At 30.8% G+C, this 20357-nt stretch overlaps 2 protein-coding genes across 2 annotated transcripts; both read right to left on the reverse strand.

The window, feature by feature from the left end:
• Positions 1–830: 830 nt before the first annotated feature.
• On the reverse strand, positions 831–2949 carry LOC130956521 (serine/threonine-protein kinase STY17-like). Its single transcript, XM_057883572.1, has 4 exons — positions 2634–2949; positions 2169–2447; positions 1329–1982; positions 831–1240 (listed from the first exon to the last, which is right to left on the reverse strand). The coding sequence occupies exons 1-4, from the start codon at positions 2790–2792 to the stop codon at positions 1028–1030; spliced, it is 1305 nt and encodes a 434-aa protein (XP_057739555.1). The 5' UTR covers positions 2793–2949; the 3' UTR covers positions 831–1027.
• Positions 2950–10379: 7430 nt separating this feature from the next.
• LOC130954732 (protein BIG GRAIN 1-like B) lies at positions 10380–12114 on the reverse strand. The gene has a single exon (XM_057881495.1). The coding sequence runs from the start codon at positions 11738–11740 to the stop codon at positions 10676–10678; it is 1065 nt and encodes a 354-aa protein (XP_057737478.1). The 5' UTR covers positions 11741–12114; the 3' UTR covers positions 10380–10675.
• Between the last annotated feature and the right edge of the window lie 8243 nt (positions 12115–20357).

Below are 20357 nucleotides of genomic sequence, written 5' to 3' on the forward strand. Positions count from 1 at the left end.
TGCATACATTATTTTGATATTAGGCAAGGCCGAAATGTATGACCTTATTACACATTATTTAGGTTTATTAAAAAGGAAATCTTTTTGTGAGCATGCTTAAGATAAAATAACCCGATATAATCCTTATCAATAGCCACAAAAGTGACTCTAAATTATTAAGAGGGACACCTCCCTTGTCAAATTTCGAGACCCATGTCAGTGGTGTCTCCACTATGCTGCTTTTTTAACCCAATCATTGTCGTATGTTATCGGAAAAATCATCATCTGCGCTTGAAATCTAGCTGGGTTATGAACTTCTGATCAGTAACCATTCTAGAAACTTCATTTCTCAATTCTATTTAGGAACCACTGAGTGAAACATTTATATATTTTATTTTGTCCCCTTTATGGCAACTCAAGTAGCCACAGCCAAGGCCATCGACCAGTGGCATCTTAGTTATATGGTTATTGACATTATGGACTGTATTATTCCACCTGCACATGCTTAAGAAAAATTATTAATTGATTAAGAATTTACCAAAGATTTTTTTTAAATTAGCAATAAACCAATAAAGTAGTGGATAAAAAATTAAAATGAGGGGAAAATAATTTAAAAGAAAAAGAAATATTGGTTGAGTTTTTGCAAAAAAAAAAAAAAGTGGGTTCTAAATTTTTTTAAAAAGTTACTTAAATGGTTTAAATTGATGTAGAAAAGGGATTCTGCTAAGAAATTAATTTTTCTTTTAATTAACATCGAGTCGACAAAATAGAAAAATAACAGATATTAAAAGAGAATTAAAAAAAAAACTAAGTATTATTTTATTATTGAAAAAAAAAAAGATTTATCCTAATGTCATGCGAGTATCACTGGATTCAACAAAGATGCGCAGCAAAAAGTGACAAACATGGCCACGGTGGAGAGAATAAATGAATGAATAATAATGAGGTACGATGTGTTGTTGTGTTAGATCTACAGATAATATTACTGAATCCTCCCCACTCCCACTACTTGACATATTTCTCTAATGACAAGCTGGACTGACATACATTATTTATAATTAACATAGCTTTTGAGGGTGCGAGTAATAGTTGCGAATGATGGCCTTTTAGATGGATTTCCGTCCCAACAAAGGCATATAAGATCAATGAGTTCCTCCACTTGCACTTGGTCATGGTGATCATAACCATCATTTTCATTCCCTAATGATGTTGATGATGCAAGCATTGGCCTCAGCTTACCTTCCACTACTTCCATTGCAATCTAATTACAAAAATATATAATATTTCTAATTAAATTGATGATTAATTAACTGTATAAAGTAATAATAAGTGGTGATGATGATATATACCTTGGCGGGACCAAAATCTGTCTCAACGAAGGGGTATTTTCCTGTTAGAAGCTCGTTGAGTATGACACCGAAACTGTACACATCACATTTTTCATTATAAGGCTCACATTTTATCACTTCAGGTGCCATATACACGTATGTTCCTGTTTCTCCAGTGAGAGCCATTTCATGGTCATCCAAGAAGCGAGCATGTCCGAAATCAGCAACACGAACATGCATGGCATCGTCCAAGAAAATGTTACTAGGCTTCAAGTCACGGTGAATGAGCTTTGGCTTCTGCTCATGGAGATACTGCATGCCCTGTGCGATCTCCAATGCCTTGCTCACTCTTTCTTTCAACGGAGGAAGTGGCACGCCTCTTCCCTTTCGCCTGCTGCCGGACCCGTGCAGCCACTCTTTCAGGGTGCTGTTAAGATACTCCGTCACCACCCACGCGTGATGAGGTGGCTCAAGGCATGCGCCCATTAGGTGGAGAACGAAACGGTTCCGCTGCTTCGATAGGGTTTCTACCTCCTGAGCGAAGAATGCCACGCCGTTTGCATTTGTGTTGAAGAATTCCGATGTTATGCACTTCACTGCCACGTCACATCCGCGCCATGTTCCTCTGTGAATCACTGCGGTGGTTCCTAGCCCTATTTTCTCTTCCAACTGAATCTGTTCAATCATGTCTAATAAATGAGATATATAAAACATTATTAAAAAAAAGGTGAAAATTTAGTGTCAACTGTATTTAAAAGGTTGGATAATTGAAAACTGTATGAAAACATTATTTACGTGAAGATAACAGCACAACTTTTTAGCGTTCAAACAATGAGTACTTAGTGAGTACTAACTACTAACCTCGGTTGGATGAATATACCATCCAGCAATTTTGGCTTGATGAATAATGGTGGCAAGATTGGGGTGGTGAGGAGGTGGAGTGGGGATGGGAGGGATGGGTGGAGTGGAGTTGATTGCTTGCTGAAATTCGCCTTTGTTTTGGACAATGAGGCCTAAGATTCCTTTTTCTTGTGCAACTTGGAGGCAGTACCTTAGGTAGTCTTGGGTCCTTTCCATTCTTTTCCTATACATCGCTCGTAGTTCTGTTTGCCTTTGCACCTCCTTTTCCAGCCCTGCCGCCTACACAGCAGCCAAAATAACTAACTAGCATACATGGACTACTACAGTGGCCCATTTCTTTATCATAATTCAAGCCCAATAACAAAAAGGCCCATAAAACATGAAACATCATGAACTTTAAGATATATGGAATTCTGAAAAAAGAATTGAAAAAGAAGATTTGAAAATTCACATAATAATGTGTACCTTAGCATCCAATCTGTCATAGCGCTGCTGAAGGTCCAAGGGCGAGGTAGTGGACTCCACAGTTCTGACTCGACGACAGCATCCACCGGAATCAACGCGAGGCGGCTCCTGCCTCACCACCTTTGATGACTGCCGTGACTGAATTGTTGGAGAACTCATTTCTCTGCTCAATTGTTGTCTCTTCTATCTGAGTGGATTCTACTGTAATTGCATTCGTGTTAACTGTTAAGTATATATGCATTCACCGTACCATAATTAAGCTTAGGTTATTGTTTCATTCATATGCCAAATACCTCACGACAATAATCTTGACGGACTTCTTTATGAACGTTTAACTATTCAATTCTTTAGTACGCTAAGAAATTCAAGAAATTGCTCTATCCATCACTATGTTATTGTGAAATTCGAAAATGGATAATATTTTTATATATATTAAATTGAAAACGGTATTACATAGCGGAGCAGAGTGTTGACTATAGAAAAACGCCAATGCAAATGGTGAGCGTGAATTAAATAATTAATAATGCATTAAAAATTCACTTAATTAACTCTTTCCAAAAACAACAGTTCTAAAGCGGCAACTTTAACCATATCTTCCTACAGTTTTAGCACTTGGATATTTTTGGAACATATTTTAGGACTTCTTAATCCATCTTCAACTACCGAAATGATAAAATGTTAAACAAATAGTTCTTTCAATTTTAATTTGCTCCCAACAAGTGCGTAAAAAGCAGTGAAGAGATGTAACTTGCACACTGGAAGCAAGAGTGTGAAGTTTGGGTTCTGAAAGGGAATGGCAAGGGAAGCAGAAACAGAAAAAGAGATTCTTATGTAAAGCTAGACAGTAGTAGACACAAAATCATCATCTTCACCCCCTTCTCTCACTTTATTTGTACTTTGTATGGTAAAGTGAAATGGGTTTAACACCTTAGTGGAAACTCCAAACACCCTCCTCGGGATCAACAATCACTATACAATTACACTATCTTTAATTAATCTTTGTCTTTTGTTCAATAAGCAAGGGTTGCGTTAATTAAATATAAACACTAATTTTATGTTACCGGCCCAACCTTTTCCTTCATCCTTTGTTATTTGTTACATAGTATAGGAGAGGCTTTATTTAGAGTGGTTGTTGCATGCTTAACTCTAGCTAGCTATAGTAAAAGAAAAACAAAGTAGTGGTTAGTCACTGGTGGTTACTTAATGCTAACCAGAAGATACCTATTTGGAATCGGCACATAATTAGGAGATACCCTTTGTGTCTTGTTTGTCTCGTTTTCTTCTATACCATGCATTATATATGCACAGTATAAACTCACCAACTAAATATATATATACCATATATAAGAATGTCTCGTTCGATATTACTTTGACTTTCTTAGTTTTACTATTGCTGCCTAATCAGTTAGCAGTTAGTCTAATCTTTAACATAAGGGTTAGGTATGTATGGATATCATGTGTAGGAAGAGAAAAGGAACTACTCTATTATTATTATTACCGATATGCCATATTCTTATTGATTACAACATTATAATTCGGTTCTAACTAATAAATATTTCAAAAGTAACTATTGTTTCAGCTTTATAATTCGAAAAAATGCTGAACGTCTTATCGAAAAAATATAGGTAGATAATAAAAATATTAAATAATATGAATAATAAATATATTAGATGTTTAATTTATTATGTATGTATATAGCTATCTTAATATTAAAATGAAAAAAATTTGATAACAAAAAATTTTTAACTATAATTAACCAAAATTTTCTGTAATTTACTTTATTTATATAACTTAATAATAGTTTTATTTTTTATTTCACTCTCTTATTAATTCACTTATCGTATTCTTATCAGTTCTACTTATTAATGACATTAATTATAATATTATATTTTTTATTATTAGATATTTTTGTAATTAATACTTAATATTTCCTTTCATAATTTGATTTTTATATTTAAGAATAACTAATAATAATTATAAAAAATGATAATAATAATTTGTATTAAATGAATTAATTGTAATTGATTTTTGTTTTTGTTAAGTCGTTTATCATCATTTAATGGAGATACAAAATCTGAAAGCTACCCTTATACGATTTTGTTTCCGTTAATTCAATTATTTTCATTCAAAATTCACAACTCTAATACCATTGCAAGCACAATTAGAATAGACTTAGGAATTTTACAAGAAGGCATCTTTATCATTGCAAATAGTATGGCATTTGAGTTCGACCTTAATACGGTACCCTATGATAGAAGGTGCTGAAGAATTTGAACAACAGATGGACTCACCCGATGAGGTTGTTGTTAATCAACAAATTTTTGAGAATATGGAAAACCACACTAGCTTTGATGAGATATGATAATAAACTGATTTAATTTTTTTGTGTATTTTTATGTGCATTATTTATAATTATATTGTACTAACTAAGTTCATACACATAACGTTTATACACATAACATTCATACGTTCATATACATAACACCCATAATTACATACAACTAACATCTAAAAATTAAATTCATGTTTATTAGATATTACATCCATACACATATTATTTTTTAGTTATTGCATAACTAATTATAAAGTTAACATAGATGTTTTTAAATTTTATCATATTGAATTTAAAAAATGTCAAATTTTTAAATTAATTTATTCAATTGATAAATTTATCCATAACATCCATAAATTCATACACATAACATCTATAATTTCATATTAATAACATCCATAATTTTGTACTCATAATATTCTTAATTTCATACATATGATGTCAATAATTAATAAATTTTTATAATTAATATGATCAAATTTTAAACTATACGTCTTATTGTATTTTTCAAATTATCTCATATGTGTATTAATAGGTTATGATTTTAATTATTTTAATATTTTTATTTAATATTCATATGTATGCTTATTTATTAATTTTAATATGACGAGTTAATAATTATTTTTTAATTTTTGTTTATATTTTATATTTTATATTTTATTTTTTAATAGTCTATATGTAAAGTATAAGTTGTATAGTAGAAGTTGTTAAAAATTTTTAATTTAACTTCTATAGATTTTGGAGAGAATTATTGCATTTTAATGGATAATAATGTGATTGAGAGATGTTAAGGATTTGATTTGGGAAAAATTGAAATTGATTTTGGAAAGAACATTAATAACTCCAAGCATGCAGCGAAATGGTAGGTGATAAGAAAAATAAGTGATAAGGAGGTGTATGTCACTTGCTGAGAATTTTTACGTAATATTTCTATATTGTAATTATTCTTTGGCTACCTAGCATCATGGACTTTGCTAAGTAAATAATGGTTTTTGTAAACAATATGAACAATGGACTTTAAAATTAGCCCAATAAAGTAAAAACACACTATACCCCCAAATTATCCACCTAAATCTTAATATTAGGATAACCATCTGCATACCTAGTGAATTAAACATTCGATATATCTATTGTTCACATTGTTTAATATTTTCATTGTCTACCTATACTTTTCCTATTAAGATTTAGGTGGGTAATTTAGGGATACAGTGTATTTGTACTCTATTGAATCAATTTTAAAGTTCATTATTCATAAAAATCATTATCTACCTAATAAAATTTTTATTATATATAATCATTTATTTATAATTCGCTAATTGAAAATTCGTAAAAAGATATGTTTAATAACAAATTTATAAAAACAAAAAATGAAATAAGGATAGATTTTTTTATAAGATATTCATAAAATTATTATTTTTTTGTTACTTAAATATCGAAATATTTTTGCATGTACTTATATATTCGGTATATTTTTGCTAGCAAACATAAATCATTGTTATAGAAAAAACAAATTCAATTTTGTTCAAGTGGTGGTGATGTTTTTTAAAAGAGAAGTGTCTGTTATGGAAAAAGATTGTATGCTCTTATCATAACTTGAATCCTAATAAAATATTGTCAGCTCAGGCATTGCTTAGTTGAGGAGGTCCATGAAAGAATATCTATCAGTTACAGTGTAAAGACCCTAATGTGAGAGATAAAATGATTGTTGAGTTATCTATGGAGGTGGCTGATGGAAGGAGGACTCGATTTTGGGAAGATATTTGGTTACAAAGTGGTTCGCTTAAGATGAGCTTTTCTAGGCTTTTCTTTGTTTCAAACCAAACAAGGTCTGTTATAAGGGATTGTGAGTTTTGGAATGGGTTAGGGTGAATTTGGAAGTTGAAACTAGTGGATCAATTATATGAGACTTTAAGACCAGTAAAGATAGCACGTGATATGTAATATAGAGTTGTTTGGAAGTTTGACAAAGAAGACATTTTTTCAACTAACTCTTTTGTGCAAATGCTGCAGTTAGAAACGCTTCCGGAGGATATTACCAGCAACAGTTTCACCAGAACTATATGGAAAGGTTTGGTTCCGCCACGAGTGGAGTTATTTATCTGGTTTGCTTTAATAGAAAGAGTAAATAGTAAAGAAAGATTGCATAGACTGGGTATTATTAACGACGATGATAACATGTGTGTCTTGTGTAAAAAAGATGTGAAACATTTTTACCACTTGTTTTTTTATTGTGAGTTTACCTGACAGGTGTGGTGTGAATGACTATCTGAATTTGGGATGTTGTGATCTGAACGAGCACTTTGAGAGTTAGACGGGTGTCATTAGCAAAAAAGAGGAACGCAACAAATAGCTCATATGTTTTTTGCAGTTATATGAAATGTTTGGATTGAGAAAAATGGACGGATATTTAACAACAAGGAAGCAGTGTTCAAGAAGTGTTTCACAAATCTTTGACCAATTATAGAGAGTGGAGTAGTGCGGATCCCTTCTGTTGTTGATGACAATGCCGAAAATAACAATAAAAATTGTGTTCAGATTGTTTTGTTGTCTGAATTCTTTTGTTTCTGTCGCTCTACTTTACTGTGTTAAGCTTATTTATTTAAAAAAATATTTCATTCAAGATAAATTATATCATAATGAAGCTCATCAACATGAGCACACTTACAAATTTTAATTCATAAGCAAAATTGCTTTTCTTTTTCCCCTAATTGTTTTTCGTTTTTCCCCTAAACGTATATATAACTAGAAAGTTAAACTCTAGTGCTCTCAATAAAATATAGATCTTTGCACACTTGGGCATAATTAACTACACTCTTTTATTAGGATCTATGCGAACTCTTGAACGTTCTCTTTCTTTTTAAGTGAAAATAGAAGACGAAGTCTTTTGGATGAGACAGCAAAAAATATTTATTCCTCTCATCATTGCGTGGCTACTTCTCCAACTCACCCACTGTACGGAATCTACAACCAACGAAGATTATAGGAACTATCCCCACCCTTTTTACTCTTATTATAATACACAAACAAATTTAGAACTAATTTTCAACTTAAAATATAGTTCTAAATTAATAACTGATATAATATATTTTAGTTAGTAGTTTCTAAATAATATGATTAGTTAAGTAGCTAACACTTTTGACTAACGAGAGATTCTTTTCAAGTGGGTCTTCAATTCTTCCATTTCGATATACCTCGTGCATATATGCTCAGCACGTAGTAATCTTAATCATATACTTTATGTGAGTAGGCTATTATTAGGTCTATTAATTAACAATGAAACCTACAGCAGCATTATTATTGTTCTTTTGGAATAGTGGTTATGAAGAAACATTTGAAATATGCTTGAATTTCATTTTGAAATTATTGTGAACAACCACTAATATAGCTATTAGTTCAAAATATATATTAAAATATAAAATATATATCGATTATAAATTTAAATAATATATATTTATACATAATATATATACAAATTTTTATTAAGTTAATTTTAATAATTTATTTTAGTATATAAATAATATTTTGACAGATAAAAAACTAAGATAAAACATTATCTCCCTGGTGTGGTATTAATTAACATGGTTTCTGAATGAAATTAACAGTACCAAAACGGTTGCTAGTCCAAGTTCCTAGAAATGGTATAGACTTTAGAATAAATAAGTTACATATAATTAAAAAAAAAAGGAGTAATTAGATTAGATTATACTACTATGAATAATAGTAGAATAAAGATAGGGCAAAAATAATATATAACATAATAAAATATATTTTTCATTTTTAATAAAAAAATACATGTAACGTTTAATTTTATTCAATTTTATTCTTAACGTTTTCGATTTATTTAATTTTGTCTTTAATATTTTTAATTTGTGTCTAAATTATTTCTGGAAGTGTTCAATTTTATTCCATAACATTTTATATGAAGTTAACGTTAAAGAATAACTTTGATGTAAATCGAAAACAATCAAAACATTAGCAATAAAATTGAATACAAGTAAACTTTAGAAATATTTAAAAAAAAATCACAAACTTCAGGAAAAAAAATATATATTTACCATATATAATAGAGAAAGTATAGGGAGTCAATGACCTAAGCGTACAATGTATACAATAGAGGTTTAGGAAGTATTAGAGTTCTAAATCCGAAACGTCAAGGATTCGATTCTTGGTGAATTCCAAAATCAACTTAATTTTTTGAGATGAGTGATTTTATGACATGAGATGTTTATTATCCTGGTATCCGGATGGTTATTCTGGATAGTATGGGTGATATTCATTTTATTCATGGATCAAAGATTTAACCCATTGTACACATTGTACTCTTAGGCTATTGGCTCCCTAGCACTACCCTATATAATATATTAATGTTAAAAAAGGGAGGGAGTGGCAGCGTGGGCATGCAGTGATAAAATGAGGGAAGGAGGAGCATCTTAACACGCAGAGCAATAATTGCTTACTTTACCGCACATCACAACGTCCTTGTACACAACCATTTAGCTTTCAACATCATCATTCTTAATTAGCATAGCAGAGCTTGCAAGTTGTACTATGTACTAAGTGCTCAAAACAACAAAAGAAAAGGACCAAATTAATAAACTACCATCACTCTTGCGTGCCTCATCATGATCATCATCGCACCTTAGATCACAACCTTTTTGGTATATATATACAAACCTACCTAGCATGCATCACCATCCTAATAAAGCAGACAACATTTCTTTATGAAAAAGCATAGCAAAGCAAAGCGTGTGAAAAATGTAACTAATCTTGAACTTGAATAATCTTAGAGGTAGCGCAACCAGCAAGTAACGTACGGTGCCCAATACAATAAAAAAAAAAGAGTGACAGAATGAAAGCATGATCTCAATTCTCATCAAAGAGCAGAACTTTATTACTAGTATTTGTATTTTCACTTTCTCTATTCCCATGGGCGAATGAACAAGAGATGTATCTGCCTTTTCCTTTTTCATTTTTCCATCACACTCTCGTTTTGCTTCTCAATACCAATCTCGAATCTTCTTTTTTCTCACTCCAACAACACTGTCAGTATTTATCAAAATTTCTGATCATGATCGAAGTGAACACATCCGATCCCTACCTCTCTCTCGCTTTTTGCAAAATCTATTCATGTACCCTACGCGCTACACGCTTTTATTCATCACCATTTGATCTATTGTTCTTTTCTACCTTTTTCCAAATAATTTTCTTGGTAAGGCAAAGCCTTCTGTGACAGTTATTGTATATCCACCTATACTACTTTAATTTTGATCTTTGATGCTTACTTTACATTTACACTCATGTAGAAGAAAAAATAACTCAGGTTCTGTTCATATTGCAACTTTGAACCTTTTTTAGCAGCAAGCAATGTGGTTCCAACAAAAAAAATCGTTTAAGAAAGAATCAAACATGTCTGATTTCATTTGAACTAGAATTATTATCATAAAATCTTTTTTAAATCTTCTTATTTTGTATCAAATTAATTACTACTCTATACAACAATTTCATCGGGCCTAGAAATGATGGAATCAATATCTGAGTTTGGGGGAACAAACATCGGAGTGTATTGTGGGCTTTTCCAATTGGCAATAACAAACAAAACAGAAATTAGAAATTAGAATCCAAGCTTAGTAAGAAAAAGCAACTAGAAAACAGAACAGACTCTGTGTTGTAGCCTATACATTTTAGGGAGCATAATAACATAAACACTAAACTACATTAAGAGGCCATTAGCAATGGCGCGATTAGTAGTAACATGAGTGGTCTCATAAACCGGAAGCTCCTCACAGTACCTATGATGATGATGATGATTCCCAATTACCGCTAGGTGATCGAGTTCAAAAAGATCAGAACTTGAATCACTTGCAGCATCATCATCCTCATCCTCATCATCATCTTCGTCAAAATCTCTCTTTTCCATAGCCGGAAACTTGAGCTCTTTGTCGCTCTTCTTTGAAGATGAGCGTCCAATCTTCCATGCTGTGGGAACCGACACAGACACTTGTTCTTCTTCGTACAAGCATTTGTGGCCACAGGGCCTGCTATCTTCACCGACGATCACACTCACGGGGTAGAATCTGACCGTTCTCTTGACACCATTATTGTTGTTGTTGTCTCTGGAGGAAGATGAAGTAGTCTTGCTCAAACAAGAGCGCGAGAAGGAGGAGGCAGAGGAACACGTGGAAGAAGCTTTTGTGTGTGCGGTGGCATCATAGTAAGAAGAAGATGAAGAAGAAGAAGAAGTGGGTTTGGTAGTTTTCTTGGAATTGGTGGCTGTGTTGAAGAGAGAATTGAGAAAAGTGGTGAGCCTTCCACCGGGTGAAATTGGTTGCTTCACCTTCTTGAGGTTGTTGTAGATTTTGAGGGCCCTGGATTTGGACTTGATGAAGACCTCTTCACCATCATCGATGGAGGTGGTTGTTGTTGTTGTTCTGACAGGCTTAGGCCTGGAACGCGCGAAGCAGGAGGAGGAAGAAGACAAGCCTCCTGAGCTAGAACTAGTAGATTCAGAAGAAGTGGTGAAGTTGTTGTGATGAAGATGATGACGATGGTGACGCGTTGTTGTTGTTGTTGTAACCTTGCTGTGAATGGGTGTGGTGTGTGTGGTTTGTCCTTCGTCAATGGAGCGGTAAATCTTATCGAGGAGGGTGGAAGAGAAAGAAGGGTATTGAGAGTGGTGTTGTGTGAGCGTGTTCATATTTGAAGAAGACAAGGGAAAGATGGTGTTTGTTGTAGTTAGGGGGCATGAGAGGAAGAGTTGCACTTTATATAGGGGCATGAGGCATGGGGGAGGGGGGTCCCCTCCCTATTCTGCAAGTTTCGCATCTATTCATGTGCCACTTCAATCAGGGAAACACATCTTAATTCATCTTTTAAGCTAATTACTCTCCTAAACATAAGTATAATAATATGTTTATAATTTAAGATAATGCATATTTTCTCTTTCCTTTCCGGCTTGATTAAATTCGAATTAGTATCCGTTGATCCAGCAGTTGAAGAGATTGATGAGGTTAAATGCTGGAAAACAGTGTTGGTAGTTGTACACCTGTCAAAGCTCCTAACGGAGAGGACCCACGTGCTAAAATAGGCAAAATGTAATAATTTTGAGTATTAGTGAGACGAAAGCGTGTATGCTTTGGTACATGATTACTTACCAAATTAGTAGCTTGTGCATGAACCATGAACTAACATTCTAACAAGGGAACAGACCTACCATATGGCTCAGCAGTTACTATTAAATTATATTCTACGGGTTTGGTGCACTTCACAGTTATTTCATTCAATCTGAATTTGTATTTATTCAGTTTGGCCTCTAAGGTTCTCTCATTTCATCCCTTAGTAAATGATATTGAACGGATTATACGCGCACCATTAATTAGTTTCTTATTACAATTAAGCTGGCAAGGCCATTATAAAATTTCGTTAGGTAAGGGATAAACTATTAAAATCAAATGTTGTTATATATATTCCTCTAGGTAAGGTTCAGTGTTTTTTTAGTTCAATCAAAACCTATTCAAATAATTCAATTAACAAAATCAACATAACAGTATGATAAATAATGTTGACACTAATCATATGTCCTTGGTTTTATATAGCTATGGTTTGGACTATAGCCCACAAAAGACGAATATGCATTGAGAGGTCGGTTTGTTATGGTTGGTATATATATAAGTAGATAAACAGTGATTGATATGGGATTTGACACTACAAATTAACGAATTATTTTAAAATGGCTTGACTCTTGCGCCTAGTAGCTAACTATACAGATCAATCAATTAGCCAAATAGGTGAAATTAGGCAACAAAACTGAAATTGTTGAGTGCAAATTGAAAATTACTCAATGTGTCGCTTTTGAAAGACCATCTTATCCGGGTAAAATTAGAATCGTCTTTAAATGCATTAATTAGACGGGACTCTTTTTTTTTTTTTTTAACAAAGGGTATTTAGCTTAATTGAGTTAATTCAAAACGTAATAATAATATACCATTTTTGTGCAGGTGAAAATATTATTTTTTGAACAGCTATTTACCTTTTTTAAAATTTGAAAGTTAAGTAATAGAATTGGAACCTATAGAAGCTCGATTTCCCAAACAAAATAGATATGACATTTAAAAGGTACGTAGTAAAAGAGAAACAACTGGATCAGACAAACAAAAACTTTAATCACGGAAAAATGAAAGAGGGGTCTCTTGCGTGCAATTAATTTTACAGAGGGAGCCTGTAAATTTGTTCTTTTTACCTTTTTACGTACTAAGAAAAATATCAGGAAATTGTTCGTGTGTTGTAAGTTGTAACAAATTAAAGGAGCCTCTTAATTCGTCGTTGATTCATTACAATCAGTATTAATGGAGCGCAATCTCGTAACGGTTACTTAAAGAAAACACAAATTTTATTAGTAAAAATAACTTCCTCAATAATAATGTTGTTGCCCAAGAGAAAATATATTGCGTCATTCATTCATTTTTCTTGCAATGAAACCTCTTAAGGCTAATTTTTTTTGTTATGGAAGAGGGACAGGTGTTGTGCCGGATTATGTAATGTGGAGGTGCTATACCGAATTGTGGGAAGGAAGAAATTGGACCTTCTGAATTTTTTGTTTTGAAAATTTTGTAAGCAAATCGGAGGATCTGTTTTGCTTGTATACAAAATTCACATGGGAGAAAACAGACTCTGCGATATGTCTTCATCAAAACGAAAGGTCCGTTTTTTTTGTTGGTTTTTTTTATTTTTATTTTGTTATACTAGTTGCTGGGTCCGATTTCTGCTTGAGAGGAATTTTTTTTTAATTTACAGGAAATCGGAGAGTCTGAGTTCCCATCAACAACTCGCAGGATCCGATTACTGTGTTCCTGACATCACAGCCCGATAAAATTCTCCTCCCCTCCTATCTGCGTCCTACACTAACGATGGCTCCATAATAAAATTAATTTCTGACCTCCTAAAGTTTTGCACAACTTGAAACATGTCTTATTTTAATTACCAGCCATCAGTTATGACCAAAGAACATTTGTCTATGGACTTGAGATAGAATTATTAGAAATTTTTAATTAAGATTGCGTTTGTTTCTAATAACAGCATAAGATAAGACATTGAGAATATGACAGAATAAAACACTGATGGATAGAAATATAAAATTGTGTTTTTGTATTATGTTTAATGATAAATTAAAATAAATTATAAAAATTTAATTTATTCTTATTTTTTTTATTAAAAAAATTTGAGATAAAAAATATAACAATAAAAAATATAATTATGAAAAATTAATAAGAATAATAAAAGAAAAAATAAAAAATAAGTTATACTTTCGTATCTTTTTGATCATGATAAACACAAAATACACTAATTCAATATTTTTAGACACATTATCTTTTTTATCAAATATATTTTTACTTCTTAATATTCTTATTTCAATGTCTTATCTCTACAAATAAACACAGCCTAAAAAATCATGAATGCTGACAACAGCAAACGCACCGCCTATTCTTAAAAAATAACGGGGAAAATTAAAAGAACAAAGAATACGCGTCACATAGGGTAATTCCTCCATTAAAATATGTTGCATTCAATATGTTATGATACTAACGACTCGTAAGGATTTTTTTTTTGTGTAGTTCACATATTATTTTTTAAAAATTTATTGTTGATTAATAAATTATTATATATATATATATATATTTTTTGAACAAATAGAATTTTGTAGAGCAAGAAGGAAAAACATAATAACAGAAAATTACTATATATATATAAAAAGTAAGATTTAAATTTTTTACCTTTATTTAAGTGAACAATAAATTAACCATTCAGCAAATTCAAATTAGTTTTTTATTTCTAAAATTGTATATTCTTATTTTTCAAATAAAATTTTTACAAAGATCAATAGACACATTATAGGGTATTAATGGCAACTAAAATATCTATTTCTCTAGCTGACTCTCCCCTCGTCTCATCATAAAAATCTTTTTAAGGATTTAATTGAATTCTATATATGTTTACAGTATATATTCTATCATTTATCGATTCTATTATATAAAAACTAAATTTCTGTTTTTAATAATAAAGTTGATATGATATATTTTTAAAAATATTTTTTTAATTTATTTTTTAATTTATTAAATATAATTTATTATAATAAATAATTATATTAACTAATTAATTTAATTAAATATTTAAATAATACACAATTTATTATAATTTATATTAATTTATTTTGATAATATCTTTAATTTATTAAACTAAATTAATTATACTAATTATATGTATTAATTAATTAATTTGATTAATTTATTATTCATTAAATAATAAATTTATGAATAAAATAGGCAACTGAGATATTTTCAATTAATAATCATATCAAATTAAATTAAATCATATTTACTGTGTCAAATTCAAATCATGTGAATTAAAGACCAAATTAAAATAAGATTTTTTTATTTATTCAAATTGAATGTAATAAATACATATTAATTTTGTTAGATAATTATAATCTTCTGATCTTTTGTATATAGATAGTCAAACAAATTTATAAGAACATCTCTAATATTTGGTATTAATTTTATTTTATTTTAGGTCCCACAAGATGCCATATAAATATTTGTGAACTATATATCATAAGACTTTATTTAAAATTTAATATAAAATTTGTTAGTCCAATGCTTTATTTTATTTCAATTTAAATTTTAAATAAATTTAATTAAATTATCAAAATTTAACTAAAATAAAAATATAAAATTACAAAATTAATAATTATATATTATATTTAGATTGAGAGAAAAATTAAAATTTTATAAATAATTAAAAAAATACATTAAATTGATTTGGATCTATTTTTCTACTAAATTGATAAGATAATAAAAAATAAAATAATAAAATACAAAGTACAAATAAGTACATCTAATTTATTTGAATAAATTTTAATTGAGTTTTTGTTACAACGTTATAACAAAATAATGTTATTCATTTACTGTATAGGTCAAAATTGATACCTAAAATTGATCCCATTAGAGTTGTTCTAAAAATCATCATTTTTATTGCTCTTACTATTTCAACGCTTTTTTTTTCTTTATATATAATTTCTTTTATGTATAAATGTACTCAAAATGAGAAGGCATTAATAAATATTTCATTGATTATTTGTTTGACGAATACCATAACCTAAAAATGATTCAATTTAAGCATCTTATCCCTGCCGATGGAAGTTAGATTTGTATAGTAATTAAGGTGATCAGTGTATTTTTATAGTATTGTATAGAAGAATATTTGTTAAAATGAATATATCCATTGCAATAAATTTTCTTTGTCAATTTGTTATCTTTTATCTAATAAACAACATTCATGTTGAATATATTATTTTTATCAGAAATCATACATAATTGATTGATAATTTTGTGTAAAAAACTAAAAATACTCTTGTGGTGACTAATATTGTACCATTAACTCGCTAAAGTTAATTCTCCTATGATTATCCGAATGTATAATACTATCAGATAGACACTTATTAGATTATATTTGTTTCTAATGAGGTGAATGAGATCTAATTACGGTTAGAGTTGAGGAAGGTCAGAAAAATACTAATAATACAAACACAGTTCATTTTTAATACCTAATAATAATAATAATATATAAAATTAAAACTAATATTGTCTAGTACAAAATAATAAAACGTATATTATACTTGAATAACGAAAATTTTTTCTTACAAATCACATTAAATACATCATTTTAATTTACTTACATATCATTTTAAGTTCTCATTTGCTATTAACACTTCTCATGTCTTTAATTTTAAAATGTTATTTTTTATAATGAATATATTTTGAATTGTGTTAAATTATATTGAATTGATTATTTTATAATTATTATATTATGACTTTTTTTTGTTAACTTTTAAAAAAAAAATCAAAGACTATCTATAGATAACTGTGGGTATCTGTATTTCATGAAAGATCCATCTACATTGAGTTTGATGCTGTTCTCTTGGGGAGGTCTCCAACAGATATAGTGACTCTGAATTAAATCTTGAGGGTGCTTATAGAGGCTATTCTTTGATAGGCGCTAGACTTCATCAATCCAGGTCTTGATTTGTTCAAGCACAACTCTAGTCAAGATTCGCACACCATCAAAAATCAACTTATTTCTATGGAAACAAATAGAAGAGATGATCATGCCAAAGAATAGTTGCCAATTCTCATTCTGGAAGAGGTTTAAAGACAGCCAATTAGGTACATTTAAGTTAAAGAAATCAATTCTGCAAGTCTGAGAGAGTAGAAGAGCCCAAATATTCTTCGCAAAGGCGCAGTCTCTAAGCACGTAAGTAACTGTTTCTGTTGGAAATAAGTAATATGACCACAATCCAATCAATTATATGTTAAATAATTTGTTATTGTTATTATATTAAAATGTTAATATAATAAGGTTTTTGATTAAATTTAGAGATTTATCATTGTGATTGTGATCATAATATTGAGAGAGTAAATTTTTTTATAATTTAATATTGGTCATAGAATTATTAAAAAGACATTAATAATCCGGAAAGATCAATATATAATGGTTTTCATTGGATGAAGATTAATAGATCTCATTTATAAAATTATATATATAGATGGTGCATATAGAGATATAATAATTAAACTGACTCACTTTGAGAATTCCTAATGGTTATAATTATCGCATATTTGTCAATAGGATATTCTCAAGATGAACATAGTTATAGAGTTTTCTTTAACCTGTGACTGTCATAGTAATTAACAATGTATTTATTATACTTTGATTTCGGACACCTAATACCCTAGGGTGCTAGTTGAATGGATATTGGGTATGATTTAAATACTTGAAGAATTAATGATTAGTCAATAAGGAATCTGTCAACTCTCGGTAAAGAGTTTGAGCTCTATCCGAGATGAATAAAACCTTGGCCAAGGGAATTGAATGAATGAAGAAATAAATTTCTTAAGTCATTCACAATTCATTATAGTAATGGTAACAAGTTAGAGTTTTGACAATTAAACCATACTTTAAGGGTTAACCAATAAGCTAAAAATATGGAAGGAATTATATTTTGTTCTTCTTGAGTTCTTAGTAAAAATATATTACTTCATACTATTGGGTCATTGAGGAGTTTTGTTAGACACCAACCTTAATTAGTAAATTTAGTATGACTAATTTACTACCCACTTAGTATTGAACTTATGGGGTCACACACTAACGAGTACTCTAATCTTTGCTGTAGAATTATTTAATTATTATTTTGATTTGATCAAATAAATAATTGTATTAATTCAAATAGAATATTATTGTATTCTTTGTTAGTACCAAGAATATAATAATAATATGATAATTGAGAATATTAAATGAGTCTTGAGAATAATTAGTTATTCTATTCTAAATTTGGATGAGATCCTAAATGATTCTGTTTTAAATTGAGTTATGATATGATTCATAAATTTAAAATATTAAAATTTAAAATAATAAGATATGATTTAAATTTGAAATGAGATTCAAATTTGAAATCAGTAACAAATCTCATACTATATATATATGTATGACAAGAGTAGAGGAAATAAGAAACCAACATAAGAGTTTTATTCCTTTACCTCTATATACATAGATGTATGTGAGTCTAATTCTTGGAGAAAAATTTTATGGTATGCAAAGAGTTGCAAAGAGGTTTCTCAATTTAGATCAGATATCCATTGGTCAAGGAGTTGACAGCAAATGTTGGTCTCGGTATGGATACACATAGAGTCTTCTTACAATCGAAGAATAAAATTTTTACTAAAGCGTCCAACAGTGTTTAGATATGATCTATATCTTATTTGAATAAAATTTAAGCACAAAATATATCTTTAGAATTATTTTCTTTTCTTTCATTCTCTTCACAAAGGTTGCATCGGGGGCAGACTGCAAAATAAAAAAGGTGGCGTCTCCTTCTTTCTGAGTTAGTACGGATGGCATTACGGCAACCAGTCAGAGAAACTATCTAACACGCTCAGGATCACATAAATACAAAATGTAAGTGAAGATTTTATTTGGAGGCTGAGGATTATTGAAGAGAGCATGGTAGAAAATCTTAAGCTAGAAGGTTCCATCAGTGGATAAAATCCAAGCAACATGATCTGGCTTCTTCTAAGAAGACGGTGGAGACATTACGATAATTCTTTGAACCACATCCTTAGGTAAGCAAAGGCAGAGCTTGCTGGTATCCCACTAACCTGAAATGGACAAGAAATCTGTCTGATTACTCTCTATATCAATTTTGAAACTTACCTAAATAGCATGAGGCTCTAAGTTAAGCTCCCTAGATTAGGGATCCAACTATGATTCCAAAACTTTATCTTTGATCTATCACTAGCCTTCCATATATGTTGTTGAATATCTTCCCAGACATTGCAGATTCCTTTTCAAAAGATTTGAGCTATTTTTTCTTTGAACAATATAAGACTCCATATTTTTAGAAATTAGATTATGATATTTTTTATAATTTTAAAAAAATTTTATTTAATTACCTCTAACTTTAAAATTAGAGTATTTATTTGAAAATAATTTGTAAATTGATTACTAAATAATATTTTTAAAGATAATTATTGTTGGAGTAAAATTAATTTTTTAATTATTACATTATCCCTATTTTTATTAGAAATTACTACACTATCCTTACCCCTATTTACTCAAAACAAATCCTAATTTTAGTCTAACCCTAACTTCATTTTAATACACACACTCCACTATCTTCTTCCTAGCTACCACCCTCACCTTAAACACACACATACACCCACCGGGGAAAGAAAAAAAGAAGGAGAGAAGAGGGAGAACGGAAAGAGAGAAGAGAAGGGGAGGGATGATGGCGCCGGTGAGGAGCTCCACTGTCGCGGCCGTTGTGTCGCCAGATAATCAGAATCGCAAAGAGAGAGAAAGAGAAAGGGGGAGAAAGAGAGCTCACGAGAGAGAAGAGTAGCATCACCATCATTGTCACGGTTGTGGGCGTGGAGAACCGTCGTTGTTGGGAAGCCGTCGCAACTGTTGCTACCATCGTCACCACTGTTGGAGTGCCGTCGCCGTTCACTGAGGGTGAGAGACACGAGGAGAGAGAGATGCACGAGCTGAAGGGAGTCGGATAAGTGCCGCCGCCGGTTGCATGTCACCGTCGCCGCTGTCACGTCCTTCATCGGTGTTGCTGCATGCGAGCTGGAGGAAAGGAAGCCTCCAATGCTCTCTGTTCGGAGCTGCTCCGACCACAGTTGAGTTGCACCGCCGCCATCGCTCTTGTCTGAGTTGTCACCGACGGAAGCCGCTAGTGCTGGAGCTTGCCGGAATCACCACCGGAGCTGCAGCTCTTTTGTTTTTGGTTTTTTTTTTTGTGCAGTAAGTTATTTTGCTCTAAAAATTCTTTTAATTAATGT

The sequence above is a fragment of the Arachis stenosperma genome, chromosome 10 (genome assembly GCF_014773155.1).
Source record: "Arachis stenosperma cultivar V10309 chromosome 10, arast.V10309.gnm1.PFL2, whole genome shotgun sequence".
NCBI classification, from domain to species: Eukaryota; Viridiplantae; Streptophyta; class Magnoliopsida; order Fabales; family Fabaceae; genus Arachis; species Arachis stenosperma.

Bases quoted from the DNA above. Each gene is read 5' to 3' on its own strand.
- LOC130954732 (XM_057881495.1), bottom strand. From the start codon at position 11,740: ATGCCCCTATATAAAGTGCAACTCTTCCTCTCATGCCCCCTAACTACA.
- LOC130956521 (XM_057883572.1), bottom strand. From the start codon at position 2,792: ATGAGTTCTCCAACAATTCAGTCACGGCAGTCATCAAAGGTGGTGAGG. The intron at 2,448-2,633 runs GTACACATTATT...GCTGCTGTGTAG, and splicing joins ATGACAGATTGGATGCTAAG to GCGGCAGGGCTGGAAAAGGA. The intron at 1,241-1,328 runs GTATATATCATC...TTTTGTAATTAG, and splicing joins CAGATTTTGGTCCCGCCAAG to ATTGCAATGGAAGTAGTGGA.